This window comes from Leuresthes tenuis, unplaced genomic scaffold (genome assembly GCF_036924035.1).
Source record: "Leuresthes tenuis unplaced genomic scaffold, fLeuTen1.0.hap1 SCAF_2, whole genome shotgun sequence".
Taxonomy (NCBI): Eukaryota; Metazoa; Chordata; class Actinopteri; order Atheriniformes; family Atherinopsidae; genus Leuresthes; species Leuresthes tenuis.
Genome location: NW_027325356.1, coordinates 20,476,065 through 20,497,340, shown reverse-complemented (window position 1 = coordinate 20,497,340; position 21,276 = coordinate 20,476,065). Strand labels below are relative to the sequence as shown.

Below are 21,276 nucleotides of genomic sequence, written 5' to 3'. Positions count from 1 at the left end.
CTCTTTATAGTCTGATAACATCCACATCCACAACAGTGGGTGTAGGTGAAAAGCAGCGATCTGCTCATTACGGCTACCGCGGTCCAATGTGTGCCGTCCTTGAACCCAACAATGAAAAATATGTTTGTTTTTTTTCTTTCTTTTAATTTTTTTATTTTAAATCAGAACATCTTTTTTGGGTGTTTGCGAGTTAATCAAACTATTCTGATTTACAATGGCAGAAACCCAAGTTATGAAAAAAAAAAAGCACTTTAATCCATTTCTAAAATCATCTTTAACTATTTTCAAAAAAAAAAAAAAAAAAAAAAAAAAGTTCTTTTTTTTTTTTCCCATTAAATCAGATATTGGCATTTCTACAGTGAATAGCTGGTGGCAGCATCAGAAGCCCGGGGCGGCCCCCGATGCTGAGCTTCAGTCCTCGGACCGTTTGCCAGAGCCGACTCCAGGGTCCAGCAGGCTTTCTACACCCTCCGGTGTCAGTCTATCAAGCAGCAGCAGGTAGAAGCGCCAAAAAACAACCTCACGCTCTCAATAACCCAGAGAGAGCTCCCTCCCCTCAGTACAGCACCACACACACACACACACACACACACACATATATACATTCATATATATATATATGAATATATATATATATATATATATATATATATATGGATGACGCTCGACATGTACACCCAGTTCACAGGGTGCGAAAAAGACCAAACAAAAAACAAAGAGAGACGCTTTCTAAATGAAAGATCGATGCAGACAGCAGGTGTGTGTCTGGTGCCTCTCAAGACCCAACTGAACGATTAAGTCTGGAGCAAAAAGAAATAATAAAAATAATTTACAACAAACAACGAAAAAATTCTTAACATGGTCTACTTGGTTATGTTTCATTGTAGTTTAAATGAAAAAGAACAACAGCTTATGCGTCACTAGGTCATGTGGAAGTGATGCGACAGAGCTCCTAGAAAGCATAAAGAGCAGCTTTAAGGACAGCCCATAACTCATTATTCTGGGCACCAGAGGAGCCGAGGAACAACTTCCAGATCAGAAATTCTTAATCGCTTAATCCTTAATTAATCAAATCTTGTGAATGAACCGTGTTTTCGCTTCAAAGTCACTGAGTTCTCGGTTGCTTGTACTGTTGGTTTTGCAGCGTCTTTAGGATGGTGAGCGATAAAAGACGAGTGATCTCACCAACAGAGCAGTGCTCCAAAGGTGTGACGACATTAGACTTACAAGACAGCCACAGATGAACCAGTAGCAACACTTTGTCCGAAACAGGAAGATGAACACACAGTGACGGGGAGGGCTGTGAAGGAGCCTGATTTCAAAGGTGAATGGAGCCTTAAATGGACAGGATGGATGCCTTCCAGACCAGTTTCACAGTCCTTACATGTCTGCATCCACATCTGAAGCTTTTTTCTTTCAACTGATTTCTCAATACAGTTTTTGATTTTTGATTTCTTTTTTTTTTTCTTTTCTGTATGAATAGCTTTTGTACTTCCCTTTAAACTTTACAGTACAATACACTATAGTGCACAACAGGGGTTTTGAGCCAGCCCTGGGGCTCAGAGTGGAGGGTAAGAACGCGTCTGCCTCACAATGCTGCTCGATTTCAAGTCACCATCGGGCCCGACATTCAGAGTCCCGATGCCTGGCCGCTCTCCTGCAGGAGCCAGGCGATCTTAACAACAAAAAAAGTGGCCTCTCTGCGACTCAGTCCTGCCCCGGGTCTTTCGCAGGGCCACCGTCCAAGTAGATTTTGAGAGCCTTCTCCTTGCGCGGGGAGTAGCTGACACGGTGTCCGGTCTTGAGCAGACGGCTGCTCTCCTTCTTCATTAGCTCGTTCCGCTGGTCCTCCGACAGCTCCAGAGGCTCTTCCGTGCTGTCCCTGCAGCAAGCAAAGACCACAATAACCTCAGAAATAACACATGTACTAAGACACGATGATTATTCTGTGGTCTTCATTTTGCAAATGTAAACTGGATTCAAATTCTTTAAACTGTCTTCATTGGCTCAGTAAAGATCACATGTAAAAACATGCCAGAATCGTCAGAATGTACTCCTTTTGGCTTTTCTATTACCTGTAAAAGACCACAGCTCCATCGTCGCAGATGTAAAGAGGCCACACGTTGAGGGTTGACACCTTAGGGTTCCAGTCTAAATCCTGATGGATCTCCAAGACGGATATATCACAGGGAAACGTTCCCCGACCCTGCACACAGACGACAGGCAGCTCGTAAAGCAGTAAAGCAGCAAGTTCTGGAAAATGAGGTCCCATGTGCGATAACCAAACCCACTTACCTTCGCAAACTCAAGGTTCTCAAGAGGAATACCACTGATTTCACTCAGCTGCAAGCAGAATAAAAGCGTTAGCAAGAAGAATAACTCATTTTATTCCAGCTCAAACACTACTTCTATAAAATGAGACAATGTGATAATGCTTTGAGGAGTCAACGTGATTTAATCACTTCAAAGCCAACCCACCGTCTGCAGTAAAAGTGGGCAGAAGTGTCTTAAATCTAGTATCTTAATTCTGTAGTTGCCCTTAAAGCAGACTCACTGTATTTGCTGCTTCAGCAAACATTTTCCTTCAGAGTTCTCACTCCCTGGCTTCAAGCCTTCTTCAAGCTTTAAATTATATTATAGTCTCCTTTGAAAGCAAAACAGACGCTATAGCAGTGTCCCTTATCCTGAGGGCACAAGCTCTTACTCAGCAGAGTCTGGCTCAGATAAAGAAGTGATAAAAATATTAAATGTAATAAGACGACGGTCTCGATGCTTTACTCCAAACTTGAAAAACTACATTGTGGTAGATACGTCCACACATTTCCTTCTACAGTTTCTGAATAAAACAGGTGACACAATTACCTTCTCCTTGAGTTCGTCTACACTGCTGCTCTCCAGGATCACCTCCTCGAAAGGCCCCAGCTTCATTGTCGCTGGGTTCCACCTCCGGGTCAGAACAGCCAGCTGTGACATGGACTTCATCTTCTCTGGTTCTGGGATGTGGGAAACAGTGGCTCAATCGACTGTACTGTACCTCAGAACCTTAACAATTAAAGCAATGGCATGTATTCTGCCGGTGTCTGGTGAGTATTTTCATATAGGCCAGTTGTAATTGCCCCAACATTAAATCATTTAAAAAAATGTGACATTGAGTCAAATCTTAGAAACCGACCCATAATTGAACCTTTCATTTTCAGTCTTTCAAAGTGGCTTTAAAAAAATAGTGCCACTTGTAGTTATAACAACGTCGTGTTCTAAATTAAACCGTTCATTTGTACGGCTTAAGGTGCCAAAAAACACACAAACTTTCAGACTTATTGGCAGAAACTGCAGAGTATGCGTTACCGTCGAGGACTTCCAGGAAAACCTCCCAGTTGGAGGAAATGCTGATGTCCTCCTCATAGACGTGGTAATCCAGAAACACTGTGCCTGGATTCTTCCAGGTCTTTTTCCTGAGACGAACCCTAACCACACACACAAATAAATAAACCATTTTGCACACACCTACTTTTTCTCTCAGGATAAATGCTTTTATTCAGTCTTTGACTCGTCTTACCTGTCGATGCCGAGGTCAAGCTTGCACTGCTCTTTCAACTGAGGAAGCAGCTCCTCTTTGGACTGTCTGACAGTCATGCCCTTGGCGAACACCGTGTCCACGAGGAACTTGCAGGGCTGCGAAAGCAATCGGACATCATGAGAAGAAGAACACTTTATTCGGCAGGAGGTTTTTCCACACAAACGGATTAATCTCTCCATTTGCTGTTTACACACAAAGTCAACACATCCAGCTGGGTGGTTACAGTCAGTACTCCACAACTGGATCGCTGTAGCATAATTTACAAGTAACACATTCGTGATCAGACCCTATAAAATGAGAGAAAATGTATCCAGATCTCACCTCGGGTTCATTTACGAGTAGTTGATAGACTTTAACTCTGTATTCACCCTTTTTCAGTGCTCTTCCTAGTCGAATGGTTATCTACGAAAAGTAATAAAATGTCAAAATTAACTCATGCTTCAAGTCTGAGGACATTCTCACACAAATGAATACATCCCGAACAATGTGTCCTGACCTTGTTATCGTCGGAGAACGAGGAGAGGGTTTCGTTGAGCCGTACGCTCTCAAACTCCTGGTTGTTGGCGTACACCCGGAACACTTTGAACTGGGTCGAGCTGACTCCGACATAGGGTTCCAGGTTCTGTTTAAACGCTGCTAGCGTTATTCTCTTGTCCACGTGAACCACCAAACCTGAAGCAGATCACGCATTTTTGTTTAAAAAAAAAAAAGAAAGAAGACAAACAGCTGCAGCAACGGTCAAACTCTCTCTTGTTTTCTCTTATAATGTAGACATAATTACAGGTTAAGTTCATCTAAAATGTAATCAAAGCTATTTCAACAAGTTAAGCACAATAAACCCTTCAAATGAATAAATGAATAAAAGGTTAGTAGTACATTTTTGTGTGTCCCACGAAGCGTCATCCTGAGAATAAGGTTCTGCTCTGAAGTACAGGTACTGAGCCTCTGCCTTGCTCTTTCCATTGTCGTCATATTCGCTGTCTGTTCCAGAGTCTTCCTCTGCGGTGTCCCAGGTCTCTTTTTTGCCCTCGTGGGCTTTGGAGCGTCGGCTACTCGTGATGCTGTGAGAATCCAGGCCGTTGGCGAGCTGGATGGGGCCGCTGTCCGCATTGCACAGCGTGTCACTGCTGTGACTGGAGCTCAGAATGTCACTGTCCACCGAGCTCGTGCTGCGGTCATTGTTCACCTCAGAGTCCGACCGCTCCTCGCAGACAAACTGGTTCTCAATATCAGCGGAGGCGCCGCAACTGACCCCGGGAGCAGCCCTGATCCGATTCTCTAACTCTCTGTTGTCTGCAGCCACGCAGAGGGAAGAGTTTGAGGCAGCCTCTTGGGTTGGAGATTCGATATGTTCAAAGTCGCTGGCGTCAGAGCTTTTCTGGCTGTCACTCGTGCTGGAGTGCTGCTGCTGCTGCTGCAGAGACAGGTTCTTCAACTTCTCCGTGCTCTCTTCGAGGATAGCTTCGACGGATTTCCTGTTGCCCTTTGACCCGTCAAAGGGCCCATCTGAGTCCTCTCCTACTTTTTGGCAAAGAGTTCTGTTGGCCAGGGTACCGGGAGACTGCTCTGGCAGTAAGACTAAAAGTCGGATCGTATTCCCGTGACGATCCAACAGTTTCCACAAGAGTGACTCGGTGAAAGCAACCTGATGATCCGTCAGTTCAGAGCTCTCGACAAAAACCTGATGAAAAACACATTTTTGTACTCATTTTAGAGGATTCCGACTGTCAGTCTGTTACAAAACAGTGTGAAATAGGAAAAAAAATGACGGTCAGAAGTGAAAACAAATAGAAGACCTTGTTACTTCTGAAGAAACCCTCAGCTTTGAGTGTCTTGTTTGGAACAAAGAGAAGCCTGAGGTCATTATAGCAGCGCTCCAAGACCACTCGCATGGTTTCTGCAGATAGCCCTGTAGCCTAAGGAACACACACAAAGGGTTTTATAGACAAACTGCAGTTATTATACGCAGTTCTTTCTTCTAGCAGTTCAAATAAAACATAAAATCTGAAGAGGTTAAAGAACCTGTGCAATAAGCTGTTTGAATTCAGTGATCGTCTGGTTCAAGTACGCTCGAACGCTTATGGGAGAGGCGATGGTCTCACTCTTCAGATCAACAACATGAACTTTCACCATGACCTCTGTCGACGCATCAAAAACAAACCCACATCAACAAAAAGCAACCATTTGGCTTCTACAGTTTATATACAGTAGCTGTGTCTCCGTTGTCAGGCAGAATCTGCACACAGACCTCCAGGTTTGTAAGGCTGGAACACTTGTTCTGGCCTGCGGGTCTCCAGCAGCAAGTCGAACATGTATGAGGATTTGACACCTCCGAGGAGGAGGCCCATCGGAGTGTCTTCCTCACCTTCGTACGATCGCTCCAGGTACTCGTGGAACTCGTCATACTTTACCAGACGGCAGCAGTCCAGAGGAGCAACTCCTTCGAGCTCCATCAGCTGCAGCACAGAGCACACAAAGTCAGTAAGAAACTAAAGAAGTAACATGTCATTTCTGTCATATGACCACTTTAAAGCATGTTTTTCTATTCTCTCAGCTTCAGGAACACAGTTAAGTGAAACACGACAGGTTGTGTAGTAATAAGTGCAGACAGTAGTTAAAACAAACCTTGTAGGCCATTTCTGTTGCTTCTCTAAGAGTCTTGTCTTTGTGCACTTCCAACTTACTCTCCAGCATCATCTTCACAGGATGCATGCAGAAAAGCTTGATCTAAAGATAAAGACCACAAGTTTACCAAAAATCTTCTTTCTTTGAATAAAAACAGGAAATCTATTGAGCGGTGTGTACGCAGAAGGAGGACTGATTCATCTCAACCAAGTCAATGGCACGTACTTTGCAAGTGTTGCGCTCAATCTCCCTCTGGCGCTTTTCCTGCTCCTCGGACTCTTTCTCCTTCTGAACCAAGCTCTTTATGTGCTCTGGAAAGTCCTCCACAACTGAAAACTCTGCACATAGAACACAAGGGGACGCATTAACTGTACTGCTTTAGGGCAAACCCCAGGACAAAACCAGACGGGACATTTGATTGGATTATAATGTGGGAGGAATGGGAGAATGACAGACAACAATGCACCGAAGGATGTGTCACGAGGCACTAAATCCAAAATCTGTTTCTTTTGACACTGGCCCAATGTAATGCCTCTGAGAGGCAACAAACATGCCTCCCATAAAGGTTAAAGACCAGGCCAGTTTAGCCCAGATGAACTGAGGAGTGTCTGGTTGAAACTTTGACAGTATAAACTTGATCCATATTGATAAAACTATGTAAACAGAAGAAAAAAAAAACGACTTCTCTAATCTGATTATACCATGACACATATTTGTGCTGCCATTTTCTATGTCAGATAGAAAGAAAATAAGCCCTTACTTGCATTCCTTGAGGGGTCTTTCAGTCTATAAATCAACATATATGCATTTGTAGAGCTGTTAGGGAAAAAAATAAGCAAAAGAGAGAATATTGTTAAGAGTAGAGCCGACTTCCTCTGTAAACATGTGTAAAAACTACAGACACACACTCGTGTACAAGTGATGGGATAGCTATTAAAAACTGACCTTGCGAAGGCACTGGAATAATAGCCTCTGCTCCCCGAGGACCCTCCATATGTCTTCCTGATGTCATCCTGGGTGATCTGTCACACAGAAACATCCCAAAATGTAAAAATAGCTAAATGACAGCAGCAAAAGTTGTGTTTGCTCATAGAAAGAAGACATGAGGTCAGCAGAGTCATTAGCTAAGTGAGTCTGCCTGACTGACTCGCTGTAAAAGGAGTAAACAGGCCACCCAAAGGCTGAGGCCGACCTTGCTGACGTGTTGATCGTTGAAACTGTACCACTGGCCATCGCTGAAGGACTTGATGCAGGCGTAGTAATGCCCTCCGGCGGCACTCCCCGAATGCACCATGACAGAGAACAGCTCAAAGGTCAGCAAGTTCTGAGAATAAATAGAGGAACATTATTCAGATTAAAGCAACGATCACGCTGTGTTGCGACATGGAAAAGTGTATGATAAGGACAACATCGGTTCATGACTGGCTTTTTCAAAAACAGAATCACAATCCTCCTCTGGAATATTTATCTTATTATGTATAACCATGGCAACTGGAAATTTAAGATCACCGGAGGATAAAACGGACGTGCTTGTAGCCCCGATGAAGTCGCAGCGGGAATATCGGGAAGGCAACATTAATACCCAGATGTTGAACCACTGGCTGGGAGTTTCTGTCAATGTTGTTTACCAGGAGTTTATCAGGAGTTTACCAGATATTTATCTGGAGTTTACCAGGAGTTTACCTGCTGACGCTCAGAGCAGCATCACCAGCCAAGTTGTTGCAAAGCAACAACCCCAATCTATTCATAGTGATCGCTGAAGATTACCCAAAAAGTTCGTCAACCGATTTCTATTTTTTCATTTAAATGTTATTATCCATCTGCAACAACATATTACAAATATCATGATCAGAATTACTGAAACAGAAGGACTTAAATCAGAAATATCAGAGCTTGGTAACCAACCCTGACCAATACAGAAGCTTCATGTGAGAGCAGAGAGTTGCCAGATGTTTGCCTTCCTTACTGATGAAAAAGGAAACTTAAACATGATTCCAAGTTGTTGTTAAATGCAAAAGTACAAAGTGGCTTCTGAAATATTGAAAAAAGGAAACATGTGATGCGTCTCTTGTTAAGGTTCCAGCATTTATGGAAAGCATAACTTCCACTGTCAAATGAGAGTTTACGACTTAAACATGAACCGTGTATATCCACGCTCAGCACGGTTCCTGATGACAACAATGTTTCTTACTGTGTGCTGGTTCACAAGATAATCTACATTCCAAGTTGCATTATGTATCTGTGCAATGATCTTCTGTCCTTCTCGCGTCACAACTGGTTACACTACTGTTTAACCCATTTAGACCCGTTTAAAATGTCCTCCTAAAACTTCTTTCAGGACTTGAACTGTTCACTAAAACCTTTTATTTCTCAGCCTCTGAAAGGTAAAAGCACACAGGGAGAGAACGAGTCCGTTAAGGTTTGTAAAAGACTTGGCACAGAACTGTTACCCACTCATTTAATGACAATATGAACGACTGCTCTCAGAGAAATAAATGGATCATTTAGACTGCTCAGCACTACATTTATTGTTGTTGTTTTTTCCAAGCTCAAACATTAAATGACCACTGACAAAGAGTATGATCTTCATCAGGTCTGTTTCCAAGTTCACACTTTGGCTCATGTGTCGTCAGTCCAAAGCTTTGATCATCCGGTGCTTTTTCAGACAAACAGGGTAAATTACCAGCAATATATTCACAGTTCAGAGCAGAGAGAGATGACTACCTTTGGCTTCAACGCCCTCTCTGTGCTGCTGGTGCTGTCCAAGCAGATGCCCTCGTCCACGCAGTCGTCAGTGGAAAAATCATTGCTCATTTGGTCGCTGTGGCAACTGCCTTCATTCTCTGCTCCACTATCAGTGCAGCTCTCTGTCTGAGGTGACTTCTATAGAGAGGGGCAATTACAAAGCCAATGGCAGAGGTTTAAAAAAAAAAAAAAAAAAAAGCCAAGAGACAATTATTAATCATAGTTTATGTCCACTTTGATGAGATAAATCCAACAGAATGCTCCGTGAGATAAGGCACAGCCACAGAGAAACATTTTAAGGCTCAAAACGAATGATCAAGGCAAGGCTGGCTGCCATTTGTGCTCTTAAGTGCACTATACACACACACACACACACACACACATCGGTTCAGCAAGGTTGACCAGAGCATGACATCCATGACAGGGTACCACACAGAGGACTAAATAAATAAAACAAAACACACACACACAACCCAAGAAGAAAGGCTCAGGTCTCAAATACTTTGTCAACAAGCAAGTTGCATTCACCCAGGCAACAGAGTATTTCTGTGGTATCCAATTATTACATCCACTCCCTTTACTGTGTTGGCCTGATGCAACAGACCTGTGGTACAAATTCTCTCATTTATGACCCTCTAATCTGGCCCGGTGGCATCAGTCATGTTGCTGTAGTAAAGTGAATATCGACGCAATTCAGCACAACGCCTAATTTTTCTTTACACTTCATGTACGACTCTTTAATGTGGCTTAGGTTAAAAAATTAATTCATTAATTAATAAAAGGAGCCCATCTCAAGCTGAGCAGAGGGTCATTTTGGGTGGCTGCGATCAGCTCGGAACAAGGGTTGGAAATCCAAAGGTTCTCTTCAATTTATTTCCACAGGAGATATGAATGTTAAGTTCAACTAAGACCACAATGATAGTTGTGACTCACACTGGGATGAGTTATACGTTTCATCCGCTGTGTATTCACACACTGAGGAGTCTGTAGGTGTTTCACACAACCCTCTTCTAACCACAGGGTAAAGTCACATCGCGCCGGTCACCAGATTTCGATTGTTAAAAGGTGATTTAGGGGGGGAGAAAAACCCAAGAAAAATGCTCACCACACTGACGGCCCACTAATCTAATCTAAATCAGACAGAGTCATGTCTGTTCTCACCTCATCTTCCACATCAATGAATGGACTCATGTCAAGCTCCTCAGGGAAAGTCATGCGGTCGTTAAGCTTGATGCGATGCATAGTGGTGTAGTCAAAATCAAATCTTTTCAGCTGTAATGTCAGCAGGTAGGGAAAGTGCAGAAATCGCAGACCCTGGGTGAAGAAGAAAGAATGAGATGAGCTCAGTAGCTAAACACCGCAGTCTCTGAACATGAGTCCCATTTTGTGTGCGCTCACCTTCCGGGCATCGCATTTCTTTTTGCAGCGTTCACAGAAGTACTGGTTGGGTCCATCCAGAGTTTCTGGCTGAATGAACGCCTGCAAGGCCTCCTCCTGTATCGGCAAAATGATAGTTTCAGCTCCATTTGGGTGACAGTTTACATATTAAACGGTCATGAAGTGTTAATGGAGAACTTTAGAAACGCACCACACTTCCGTAGGCTTGGCTGGCTCCAAAGGGTCGGATCACAAGAGGGATGTCCAGGTAAGTATCGATTCTCCAGCTCTCATAGCCACACTCCAGACAACGGACATAATCCTTAAGCTTCCCCTGGTACAACTGGTTGATCAAATCAGCCTGAGGAGAAGGAGTTATAGCAATCAACTCTTCAGTCTTATTGTCCCTTAAAGTTTTCTCTCAATGCTAAATGTGCCATCACAGATGTGTCAAATCACAGTTAACTGGTTAAAATTGGATCAATTAAATAGACCGAAAAACACTTTCTTAGGGACAGAAAACATTAATAAATCATTATCCTCATTTACAAAATCCCTTCTCACTTTTTGCTGAGTTTTGCCCGCCATGAGTGTGCCCATTTAGAAATGGATTAAATGACGCTGTTTTCCTTTTCCACACTTCATATGCTTACACGGATTTTAACACATGAACCGTTTTCACACAGCGTGATAAGGGCTTATCGGGGGAGCAGAGAAAGAAAAGACGCATCCCTTTGGTAATTCGCAGACCAGACAAAGACGTGTGCAAGCTGTGACTGCAGAATCAGCTGCTGGACAGCAGCGCCGCTGGGCGTGTTCCAAGATGCCTCCTCGACCAATAAAAATCCCAGTTCACAATACAAGACTTAAATGGTGCAGATTCGAGGAAAACTGGTAGTTTGATCTGTGGTCAGTGGTTGCTATGTCTGATCGCTGCCAAAGATGCTATTTGTGAGGCCAACAGAAATGTTCCAATCCACTAATCAATGTATTACACGTTTGATAGTTTGAGGGAGTCGAAGGAGAAAAAGTGCTGAGTGAGCCGTACGCAAGGAGCTCAAGTAAAGGTGAGCCAAAAGACATGGTCAGGGCGAAACCCCGAAAGGAAAACATCAAAAATGAGCAATGCGCATGGAAGAAACCATAGTGGGCTCTGAAAAACTGAAGAGAATTTGGATAAATCAAATTAGGACTAATTAAATTAAACAATGGGGGGAAAACATCCACCTCTCACGTTTTCAGCCAAATTAACAACCTAAAGTGTATCGTTACAATAATGAGAAGATAAGAGAAGAGTCTGCATTACAGCTGTAACTTAGAACTTTACTCACACGGACCATTTTGCATCCGTTACAACCTCGGTTGCTGGTTCGGAGTCGTATGAGCGCCCCTTTCGGAACGGACTGTGTGAAAAGGGACAGAGGCTTTGCTCGCTGAGTGGAGCGCTACACTCAAGCTTTGTTTATAGTTCCTTGTCAGATCAACCTAAAGCCTTCCTAAGTGAACAACACCGTTGTGTCGGTCTTTGAGAGGCAGCATTCAGCTGAGCAAAGCAGGTGTGAAACAAAAATGTAAATTTGCTTCTGATTGTACCTTAGTTTGCTCATAACTCTACCCAAAACAGCAACAGCTTTCAGGCTACATTATAGGCAGTGGTGTGGGTTTTATATCAATCCAACAGCCTCATCTGATGTCCCGAGCAGCTCAAAAGAAGAAAAATGTTTTCTCACATAAATAAAACAGACATGAAAATGTACGACCACCAAAACTTTCACATTGGAACTTCAGAAATATCCATAAGTGAGCCAATTTTGGATAGAAAAGTAATGGAATTCATTTGTTGAAGGATTAATCTCTTAATTCACCTTTTTAAGTGTAAGCTGAAGAAAACAAACGTAGCAGTATGTCATGTATGGTTGTTTTATTGGAGCTTCCATGTCCAAACCACAGGGCTGTATATAAACACACTGTACTAAGGGTTGGCAGTATATACGTCATTCTAGAGATAAGAAGAACCTTAGCCCAAGGGCTTAGTGGCCCATTAAACTTGTTCAAAATAGGCCTTTTATTTGCTTCCTAAGGGGGAGGGGTGGGGTGGTTCAGTCTGCCTGCTGAATTTGTGTTGTTGGAAGACTAAGGAAACTACTTGTTTTCTCCTACCTGCTCTGTCTGCTTCCACTTCTGCTCCAGGGCATCAAACATAACCCTGCACAGCTCCTGGACGTCATGCTGCTGCCACGCTAAAACCCAAACCCACAGAAAGGATCATTAAGTCAACAGACACAGGGGCACATGCTCTCCTCTCCCAAACACACAGGCGAGCCATGTGAGTTCAGTCACAGGGGAGAACAAAAACTCACCCTCACTGCTATCCCAGCCAAAGCTCCGCGTCACATCAGTGGTCTCAATCGCCCGTTTCTTACTAGTCTGCAGCAGAACAAACAGCCTTTGCAGCTGGAAGGGAATACTGGTGACCGGATCCTCCTCCGACTCCTCAAACTCCCAGCTGAAATTGTACAGTTATGAGCGGATTGTATCGTATAGATTTTCTTATAATACAAGCTTCACAAATACACACAAGTGGCCTTGGTTCCTTACTTGTAGAGCGCATTTCTGAACTCTGGGGTCATGAACAGCGTTTGCAGAAGACTGTTTAAATAACAGGTCATTGCTTGGTTCACCAAGCCGACATAACCTGCAGGGGCAGAGGGAGACGAGTTGGAAAAGGCCTTTTGAGGTTGTAAACAAACAAAAAGGGAGTGTAGTCCCACATTTAAAGAGGTGACCAAACCTCACCTGTCTCAGATTTGCTGAGGATGGACGAGTATGAGTACGATGGACTGCTGTAGTCACCACTACCGCCTGCACTGCCATCCCTTGGTAAGGGCCCAATAAATCGCTCCTGCGAGCTGTCGTCCAGTCCGCTGCTATCTGCTGTTCCCGATTCATCCTGTGCACAAAAACATACCTTGTAATAAAGTTACATTAGCTCACATGTAGATTGTTTTTTTTGTTTTGTTTTTTTACTTTAATGAACTTTAAAAAGACACTTTTTTTTTCATTATTATGCCAAGAAATCAGCACTTCGTTTAGCTCATTTTGTGTTTGTTTCACTCACCGACACAACCTGGGGCTGCTCTCCATCTTTGTCCGTAAGCTGGAGAAAATTCCTCTTACCGCCTGGCTCAAACCCAGAGTCTGAGAGGGACATCTCACTATTATGCTCCAGCGGCGCCTTGAGGGAAAACGGCGTGAAAACAAAAGTGACAGGTTACGGGTTTTACATGGAAGCTTGTCAATGAAAACCTAAGAAAAGAAAAGTCAAACAAGCATTTTACAAACTACAACTTTGATGAAACTCACAAGAAAGTTTAGACTCCTACTGAGCTCATTCTCAGCATATTCCCTGCTTTGAAGTGCACGAGAAAAGCAGTTTGAAGCCAACATGGGAGAGCCGCTACCGAGCCTTCTTTGACTGGGCTCAGAGCGAGCATGTAAGTGCTGCAGTGGAAACATGCTGTAGCTTAATCCACTGACCTACTCAGTGAGATAACAACAGACACAGCACCTGGGCTTTGGCATGGGTCAGCAGCAGGATTAGCCTGGGCTCATTTAAGAAAAGGGAATAATATGTATACAAACGAGACAAGGGACCAAACTCAACACTGAATAAGAACATTAACTACGCACTGATTCTACGGTTTGTTTGAGCTTAAGGGACGAGGTTAGCAACGCTTTATTTTTACACGTAGGAGCAGTCATGGGTCTAAATCAATTTTTGTCTGCTGATAGCTTAAATAAATAGAGCAGTTGGCACTGTCGCCCAGCACTTCCATTATTAGCTTTACTGGGGTTATAATATGCTGGGCCTGCAGGGACGACCGTGGTTGTCATAAGGGAAGCACGACAAAATGGCAAGTACAAACACACGGTCTGAGTAACTATTTGGCTGCGTTTCCTGCACGGTTGTTTATGATTTCTAATCACCGAATAGTGGCTGCTAAATCATGGCAGACATCGCATGCCGAAGACACGGCTCGATGTGCTACAAAGAGATAAAAACGCTTCTGTCCGCATTGTTTCTGAATAAACCTGGCAGGCTGATTGCAGAAACCAGCAGCAGACTAAAAGGTTTTTAAATGGCTCACGCCATGAACAGTTTCAGCTTCACTTTTCACATCCAAATAAAAGATCTCACGCTAACGCTTCAGGTCTTTGTGTCGCGTCTAAAACTTGTGTGAGTTTGATAAGTACCAGTGACTACAATGGCAGCGTCTAATTCTGCTTCCTGCTCGTACTCCGACAGTGAAGTGAAACCGAAAACTCAACCAAACCACAGAGTGAATCTGTGGTCATGACGCTGTATCAAGTGACTCGTGTGAGGGAGCGCTCCCAGACAACAGAAGCAGCTATGAAGAGGTTATATTTAAATGCAAACAGTCAGCTATCTCGATCGGTCTACATACAACTATGCAGACGACTCTAAATCAGTCGCGTTTGTTAGCCGTCCATGACAGCTCGACTGGCGAGAGCAGCGTATCATATGAGACACAGAGGAGGAAACCACTGTTGCATTAGATAAGTTTAATTTTGTTTTGTTTTTTTAAGAAAAAAGCTTTGCCATCCGAGTCTTTGTGATTTCCGGCTAGCCTCAGGTCAGGGTGGTGTTCAGAGGCTGCACCCAGCTTTTCAAATAAAACAAGAAGAGGTCCAACTTAGTTGTCACAACAACAAAAAAAAAAACACTAAACTCTGGATGTTTTTGGATCTGTCTCAGAGTTTTTGAAGAGAAGACGCCTACAGCAGACAAAGCAAAGCACTTTGATGTGGATTACACTAGTTGTTTTTCTCCTCTTTAACCACTAAACTTCAGCACATAGCTAAGTTAAGATCCTCAGCTAATGCTGGAAGAACAAAACTGACTATTAGTAGCGAGTTTTTCTCACCATGTCCAGAGAATTTCCCCAGGCAAGGCCAAATGTGCCATTCGCATATCCAGCTTTGTGGGCAACATCCTCGTGCAGTTTGGACAGAGTAGTGGAAGCAGGCAGGTTGAGGGTCAGCCTCTCGTTGACCGTCTTCGCGCTGGTGGTGTCCTGAATTATACACAGCACTCTGGGCTCCTCGGCCGCATTCTGTATCTGAGGATCCGGAAGAGTGGGAGAGACATTCGTGCAATTTACTGGATCTACTTCTTTATGAAAAGCTAAACACAACAAGGCAAAGAATGAAGCTGTGTTACAAAAGCTTATCGTCAGATAAAATGCCACAGCATAAAAGAAAGCGCCACTTCAAGTCATGCCCGCTAAAACAGACCGGTTACAAGCTTAATCTGGTTAGAAATTAACCAAATATTTGGAGTTTCTTTTCTGGAAACACTTAGAATGGAGCGTGCAGTAACTCAGAATGGGTCAAACCGTAATAAGAAGTTTATCAGAATAAAATAATATAAAAACATACAATGTTATAGCTATGCACCTGTGAAATACTTATGACCACATTTATCATGACAAACATGTTTATTGCCAATAAAAACTAACAATTTCTTAACAGTAAAACTCATGTGGTCAATTTCACATAGGAGCTTAGCTCTAAGAACAACAGGTTTGAATATTAAGCTTCTTAAGTATCATTTTCTTCTTCTGTTGTTCTTCTAAAAGAGAGGCTAACATGAACCTTGTACTGACCACTTCTCAAATGGGCTGTGCAATACATAAATGTCAGTCATTCCACTCACTGATGCATAACCCAGAAATCGGTCTATGGATCTGGACATGCACACATGCTGGTAAGTCACAGATTTTACACATCAATCAAAAACAGGAAATGCGCCGGCTGAGTCATGCTCGACGCTCGGTCGTATTGCAAAACAAAATGTGTCGTTTGTTTTTCAAGCGGAACAGTGGACAGCGAGTTTTGCCGTCATCTACACATTTTCTTAGTTTTGTCGCGTTTTGTGCCTCGTAAGAGTCGCAGGTTTTGAGGACTGAAACCCAAGAGTAAATCCCTTCTATGACCATGCAAAGAAATGTTTCCTTAATTAAAATCAGCTGGAGAGAAAATACAACATATCAAACATTTCACCCAGGTGAGCGGTGTTAAATTATTTATTTATCTATTTTTTTTATTTTAAATCTGATCCTTTCAAGCTTCAGCAGGTAAGATTTCAAAAAAGAAAACCTCACCACACTAAAAAAAAAAAAAATTAACAATTCTACTCAGATTACTAAATGACAAGATATTGATCAAACTTCTGGCAAGACCAGATGTAACACTTATGGACTGATTTGTACTCAACGAGAATCAGTACCAAATCACAGGAGTTGTAGATTCCGGCTTCTGGCTAAGACTCAGCCTTACGTGCTATTATGGCCCCCATAAATTAGTATTTCATAGCGCACGGTTCACATGCTCGTCCCGGACTCTAATGAGTGATAAAGTGGCACTTGTTTGAGTTAACTCCTAATTGAAGATGTCTTTATCATTGCTCGAGTACGATAGTGCTGCTTCGTGCATCTGTTCAACACCATGCTTTGTGACTCATCACACACACACACACACCTGAGAAATCCTCTTCATTTCATCAAAAATACTCTGTCTGCAACTCCAAAACACACCCTATTGACAGGTGGAAACAGTTCGGATGAAGAACAATTGAAAACATAAAAAATAAAAAAACTATAAACTGAAAAACACATCTTTCTAATTATTTAAAACAACAACAACAACAAATTGAGGGTAAATGAAGCTGTAGACCAACAATTACAAATGTTTAGTTGGTAAATCAGCAGCTTGGAAGGTGAAAAGGTCACAATTTTGGGAACAGATTCAAGCCTCTCCAGTTTTCATCACCTCTTTGTGAGGTTTGCGATCTTGGCAAAATGTGACCGACGGCTCCCATAAAGAAGCCGCAGCTGACAACACACAAGTGTATTATGAGATTAAAGGTTATTTTTACCATGGATATAATCACAAGGTGCTGACATGGGGCCACAGGTAGCACAAAAGACAGGCAGCATTTACGGATCCATGTAATTATTCATGGCACAAACATAATTACAGACCAAAAAGCTGTGAAATCTCAGCATCTATGAACACATACAACCACAACCACAATATAATGGGTTACTGCAGCTGCAAACCACATACACTAGAGCCAACAAAACAATACAGACTTACTAAAATCAACTTGTGACAGAACCATTATTGGGGCTGATTGAATGACATTTTTTCATGCCGTTCTCCACCAATTATTCCATAAAGCAGCGCAGGCAGCCGTCTTAATGTGGCTGCAACAAGACGATAGAATTTGCTTATAAATACTGTTGTTTACTGAACTAAGGACAGGTTTCTTGATTACCTGTGAATGATTATTCATTTAACACATTTTTTATTAGATGCCCAGCATACACGGCGTAGAGCAGATCTACTAAGGCAAACAGACAATGCAGGAACAACGTAGGAAAAGCAACTTAAATCCAGCAACTGTGTTGTAGGCTATCATTAAAATGTTGAACTCAATGAGATGCCAAACATGTTTAAATTATAGATCGGCCATCGCTCACTTTGGCTGATGTCAGCTTTCTAAAAAAGCTGACATCAGCCAATGAAAAACCCGCCCGAGTCGCCCACGAAAATGAACAACTACAGATTTTCTACTTCGCATCCAAACTAAAAGTGGATATGCGTTTTGCGGCCACCTCATTATCTGACACGTTAACATTTGATCAAGTAGGCAAAACAGATCAATATAAAACTTCTGAAGTACTGATCTTCTATAACTGCCATGAATAATGCATCAGCAGTATATGAACTAGAGTGAGTGACACTAGAGTGTGATTCAGAGCGTGCTTTTCTGACCCGCTAATATCAATTATTAATAGCTTTCAGAATCCATGTGGGCTTCTGTTAAGGCAGAGCATAAAGATATATTACTTTAGTTCAACTTAAAGCAAGCCTTTTTTTTCTTCAAATAAATACATGACAAATTGCATAATTCATCTTGTTGTTGTCTATTCACGTTTCTGTTTTACGATTAATTTTTTATTTTTTTTAAAAAGCCCACAAAAACAGTTAAATTGCGATTAATAAATAATGATGGACACCTGTAGACAAAAACAAGAAATTCCTATTATGACATTTATTTACTAATACAGAGGATTTCATGTTTTGCGGTGCTGCGTCATCTAATCCAATTTTCATTGTTGCTTTTTATGTAAATGGTTGACATCCGACTCATGACCCTGAAGCCCATGTAGCGTCAAAACAAATCACCCAAACAAATTAAAATCAGTATAAATTGGTATAAAACGTCCTAATAACAGTGCACATATCGGTAAGTAATACAGTAACACATTAACACGACTGTAAAAGTCGCCCTCTGAAGAAGTTTACATTAAAAATCGCCCCGTTAACCAGGTTCAACATGTCAGCCACCAAACTACCATCTGACCGTCAACGACGTCGACCAAACCGGAAACGATTAAATTTCTCCGTAATGAAAATGTGGGACTGTACGTAGAGTAGTGCGATCGAACAAGAAGCAAATACCATTGTTTTAGAAGATAACATCTTGCAGATCAATGGCAGCCAGTCATAAAGCCAAACATAGCGCATAGCTAATCCTCTCGACACGCAAGTTCATCGTCGATTACAAACTGAGAAGAGCACACATTTAACTTGTACTTTCATTTCACTAACAGTAACGATACGTTTCACCTACCTGTACCCTTACCAATAAAGTAGCTCGTCAATTCTGCTCAAATTAGCAGAGCCTTGTGAATTTCCATTGCTAACATTAACGTTTGCAGTATACTTCAAGTTTTACTCAAAACAGGCGACAAATTACAGCCAAACAGAATAAGGGTATGCACTGAGGACATATGATTACTCGTAAGTATTGCTTTCACAGCGTCTGTCACGTTAGTTCGTGCAGCTATCTATATTTGATATAGCAACTTCCAAACCACCAAGATTAGCTCCAGTTGTTGCCATTGACCAGATTTAAAAGGCTAACGACGTTAGCTAGCCAAATCCTTCCTGCTAATGTTATGCAAGTTAGCTAACTAATGTTGACAAATTTGAAATGTCGTATTTGAATGAAGGGATAACATAATGTCAATCGCAGCATTATAAAACGATGCAAGTTTTTTACTGTGAGACACTCAATTCAGAAGACGATATTACTTAATACTCTTTCTCCTTTATCTTTTGGTATCTAAACAAATTTACTTCGTCTGAGATGAGGCGACTAGCCGCTAACTGATGCTAGCAGCAGTTAGCCGTGTCATCATAGGCCGATCAAGTCAGTTAAGCTAACTGTTAGCAGCAGAGAGTTAGCTACTACCCGACACACTAAGATCGCAAACTCCCAAAGTGGTGCCAAAGTTTTGCCATTATTTATGTGCATGACCTGCACAAGTGACAACTAATCTCCTCAGGCTGACTCTCGGTACGGGAATGGGTCCTTTGATAACCTCACCTCTTTGGGTACGAACTGGTTCTCCTCGCTAGGCACCATTTCCATTTGTACGACAGTTTAGACAAGCATCTATCCGGACAAGGATGTCAGCGAAAAAACTTTGCAGCGGTAAACACAAACATGGTTCGTGTTAGGTTTGTCCTAAGTTTGGATGCTTGGACACCAAAATTAAACTTGCCAAAAGTTGTAGGCTTATCAAAGTGATCGCAACACACTCGGTTACACTACCCAAGCACAAAGTGTCCTGCTATAAATGGAGAAAAATGGCCGGTGTTTTACTCCGCGAGACTTCACTCGAGGAGCTTTGGCGTCACATTCCATCCAGACTAGCTTGCGTGATGTGTGCGGACATGATGACGTAGAGTGTGCACTTTTTGGAGTATTGTTTAAAACATGCAATAAATGACACAAACGCTCGAAGATAACAAGTTGAATTGAATTGAAAATATACTTTATTAATCAAGAATGGGGGAATTAGAGTGACGTCTTCAATTTCAACAACGCAGCAGGGACTTCTGAATGCTTTCGATTGTATCTTTTTCGATTGTAGCGCGCAAGAAGTAGAGATTTTGTCTGCATGGCGTGATTAAATGACGTTTAGTTTCTGTATTGGTAGAAGGGGGAGTTTAATATATTGACCTGAAATTATCCTTCCATGTGCAATGAGGGGTGTCGCAATAAGCTGTTATTGATTATAACCATTGTATTCCATAAATTAGATACATGATGGTTATGATAGTGATTCGTTTCAGCTCACATTGTATTGAAGGCAGTGGTTAGGCCTTGTAGACATCCATCTTGTTGCGTTTTACAGTTATGATTATAGTTATGATTATAGACTCTACACCCTCACTCTTATATCTGAGTGTAATTCATTTGCCGTAAAGAGACTAAAATACTCCATACATAAAGTTGGAGATGAATTGGACTTATATTATCATTATTATATAATTATGACACAACAACTGTGAATTATTGCATAAAGCCATGCAGTTATGGAATATTGTGACAGCCAAGTGTCCATTATTGGATTAAAGTACCCACAGCATCTGGTTTATGTAAATTTAAACAACAACAAAAAAAAGATGCTTCTTAGTCTTGAATAAGTTCATGGTCACTTTTTCAACACACTAGCCAAAGCAGTATCCCAGCTGACATGTAAATTTGTGCTGTTTCTAAATCAGTTGAAAGGATCACTTCGGAGAAATAAGATGTTGTGTGTTACACACAGATGCCGAGGTAGACAAACCCTTACTGTGGATCGTTTAATTAACATTAACACGTAGGCTACACGGTAAAAGGCACAACTATTTTATGCATTCCTTTCTATAGTATAGTTTACAGCAGCAACAGCAAATCAGAGCAAGCATATTTCACATTGTCCCCTCAGGTTCTGATAACAGTCAGTTTGTCCATGTTTGCTTGTTCTGTCTGTGTTTGCCGGAGTTTATTTTCAGCAATCTGGATTTCT

General features: G+C 42.0%; 1 protein-coding gene across 1 annotated transcript; it reads right to left on the bottom strand.

Moving 5' to 3' along the window:
- Positions 1–332: 332 nt before the first annotated feature.
- usp47 (ubiquitin specific peptidase 47) lies at positions 333–20,100 on the bottom strand. The gene is made up of 28 exons (XM_072380583.1): positions 19,806–20,100; positions 15,271–15,465; positions 13,443–13,559; positions 13,121–13,274; positions 12,923–13,019; positions 12,685–12,830; positions 12,485–12,564; positions 10,536–10,685; positions 10,346–10,441; positions 10,109–10,261; positions 8,927–9,085; positions 7,395–7,526; positions 7,148–7,224; positions 6,963–7,018; positions 6,428–6,540; positions 6,203–6,304; positions 5,826–6,033; positions 5,600–5,715; positions 5,374–5,493; positions 4,454–5,258; positions 4,074–4,249; positions 3,899–3,979; positions 3,557–3,672; positions 3,346–3,464; positions 2,863–2,993; positions 2,296–2,343; positions 2,076–2,206; positions 333–1,882 (listed from the first exon to the last, which is right to left on the bottom strand). Exons 1-28 carry the CDS (start codon positions 19,848–19,850, stop codon positions 1,708–1,710), a joined length of 4,098 nt encoding a protein of 1,365 aa, XP_072236684.1. The 5' UTR covers positions 19,851–20,100; the 3' UTR covers positions 333–1,707.
- Between the last annotated feature and the right edge of the window lie 1,176 nt (positions 20,101–21,276).

Bases quoted from the DNA above. Each gene is read 5' to 3' on its own strand.
- usp47 (XM_072380583.1), bottom strand. From the start codon at position 19,850: ATGGAAATGGTGCCTAGCGAGGAGAACCAGTTCGTACCCAAAGAG. The intron at 10,686-12,484 runs GTAGGAGAAAAC...CCTTCTCCTCAG, and splicing joins AGTGGAAGCAGACAGAGCAG to GCTGATTTGATCAACCAGTT. The intron at 3,465-3,556 runs GTAAGACGAGTC...GTGTGTGGTTAG, and splicing joins CTTGACCTCGGCATCGACAG to GGTTCGTCTCAGGAAAAAGA.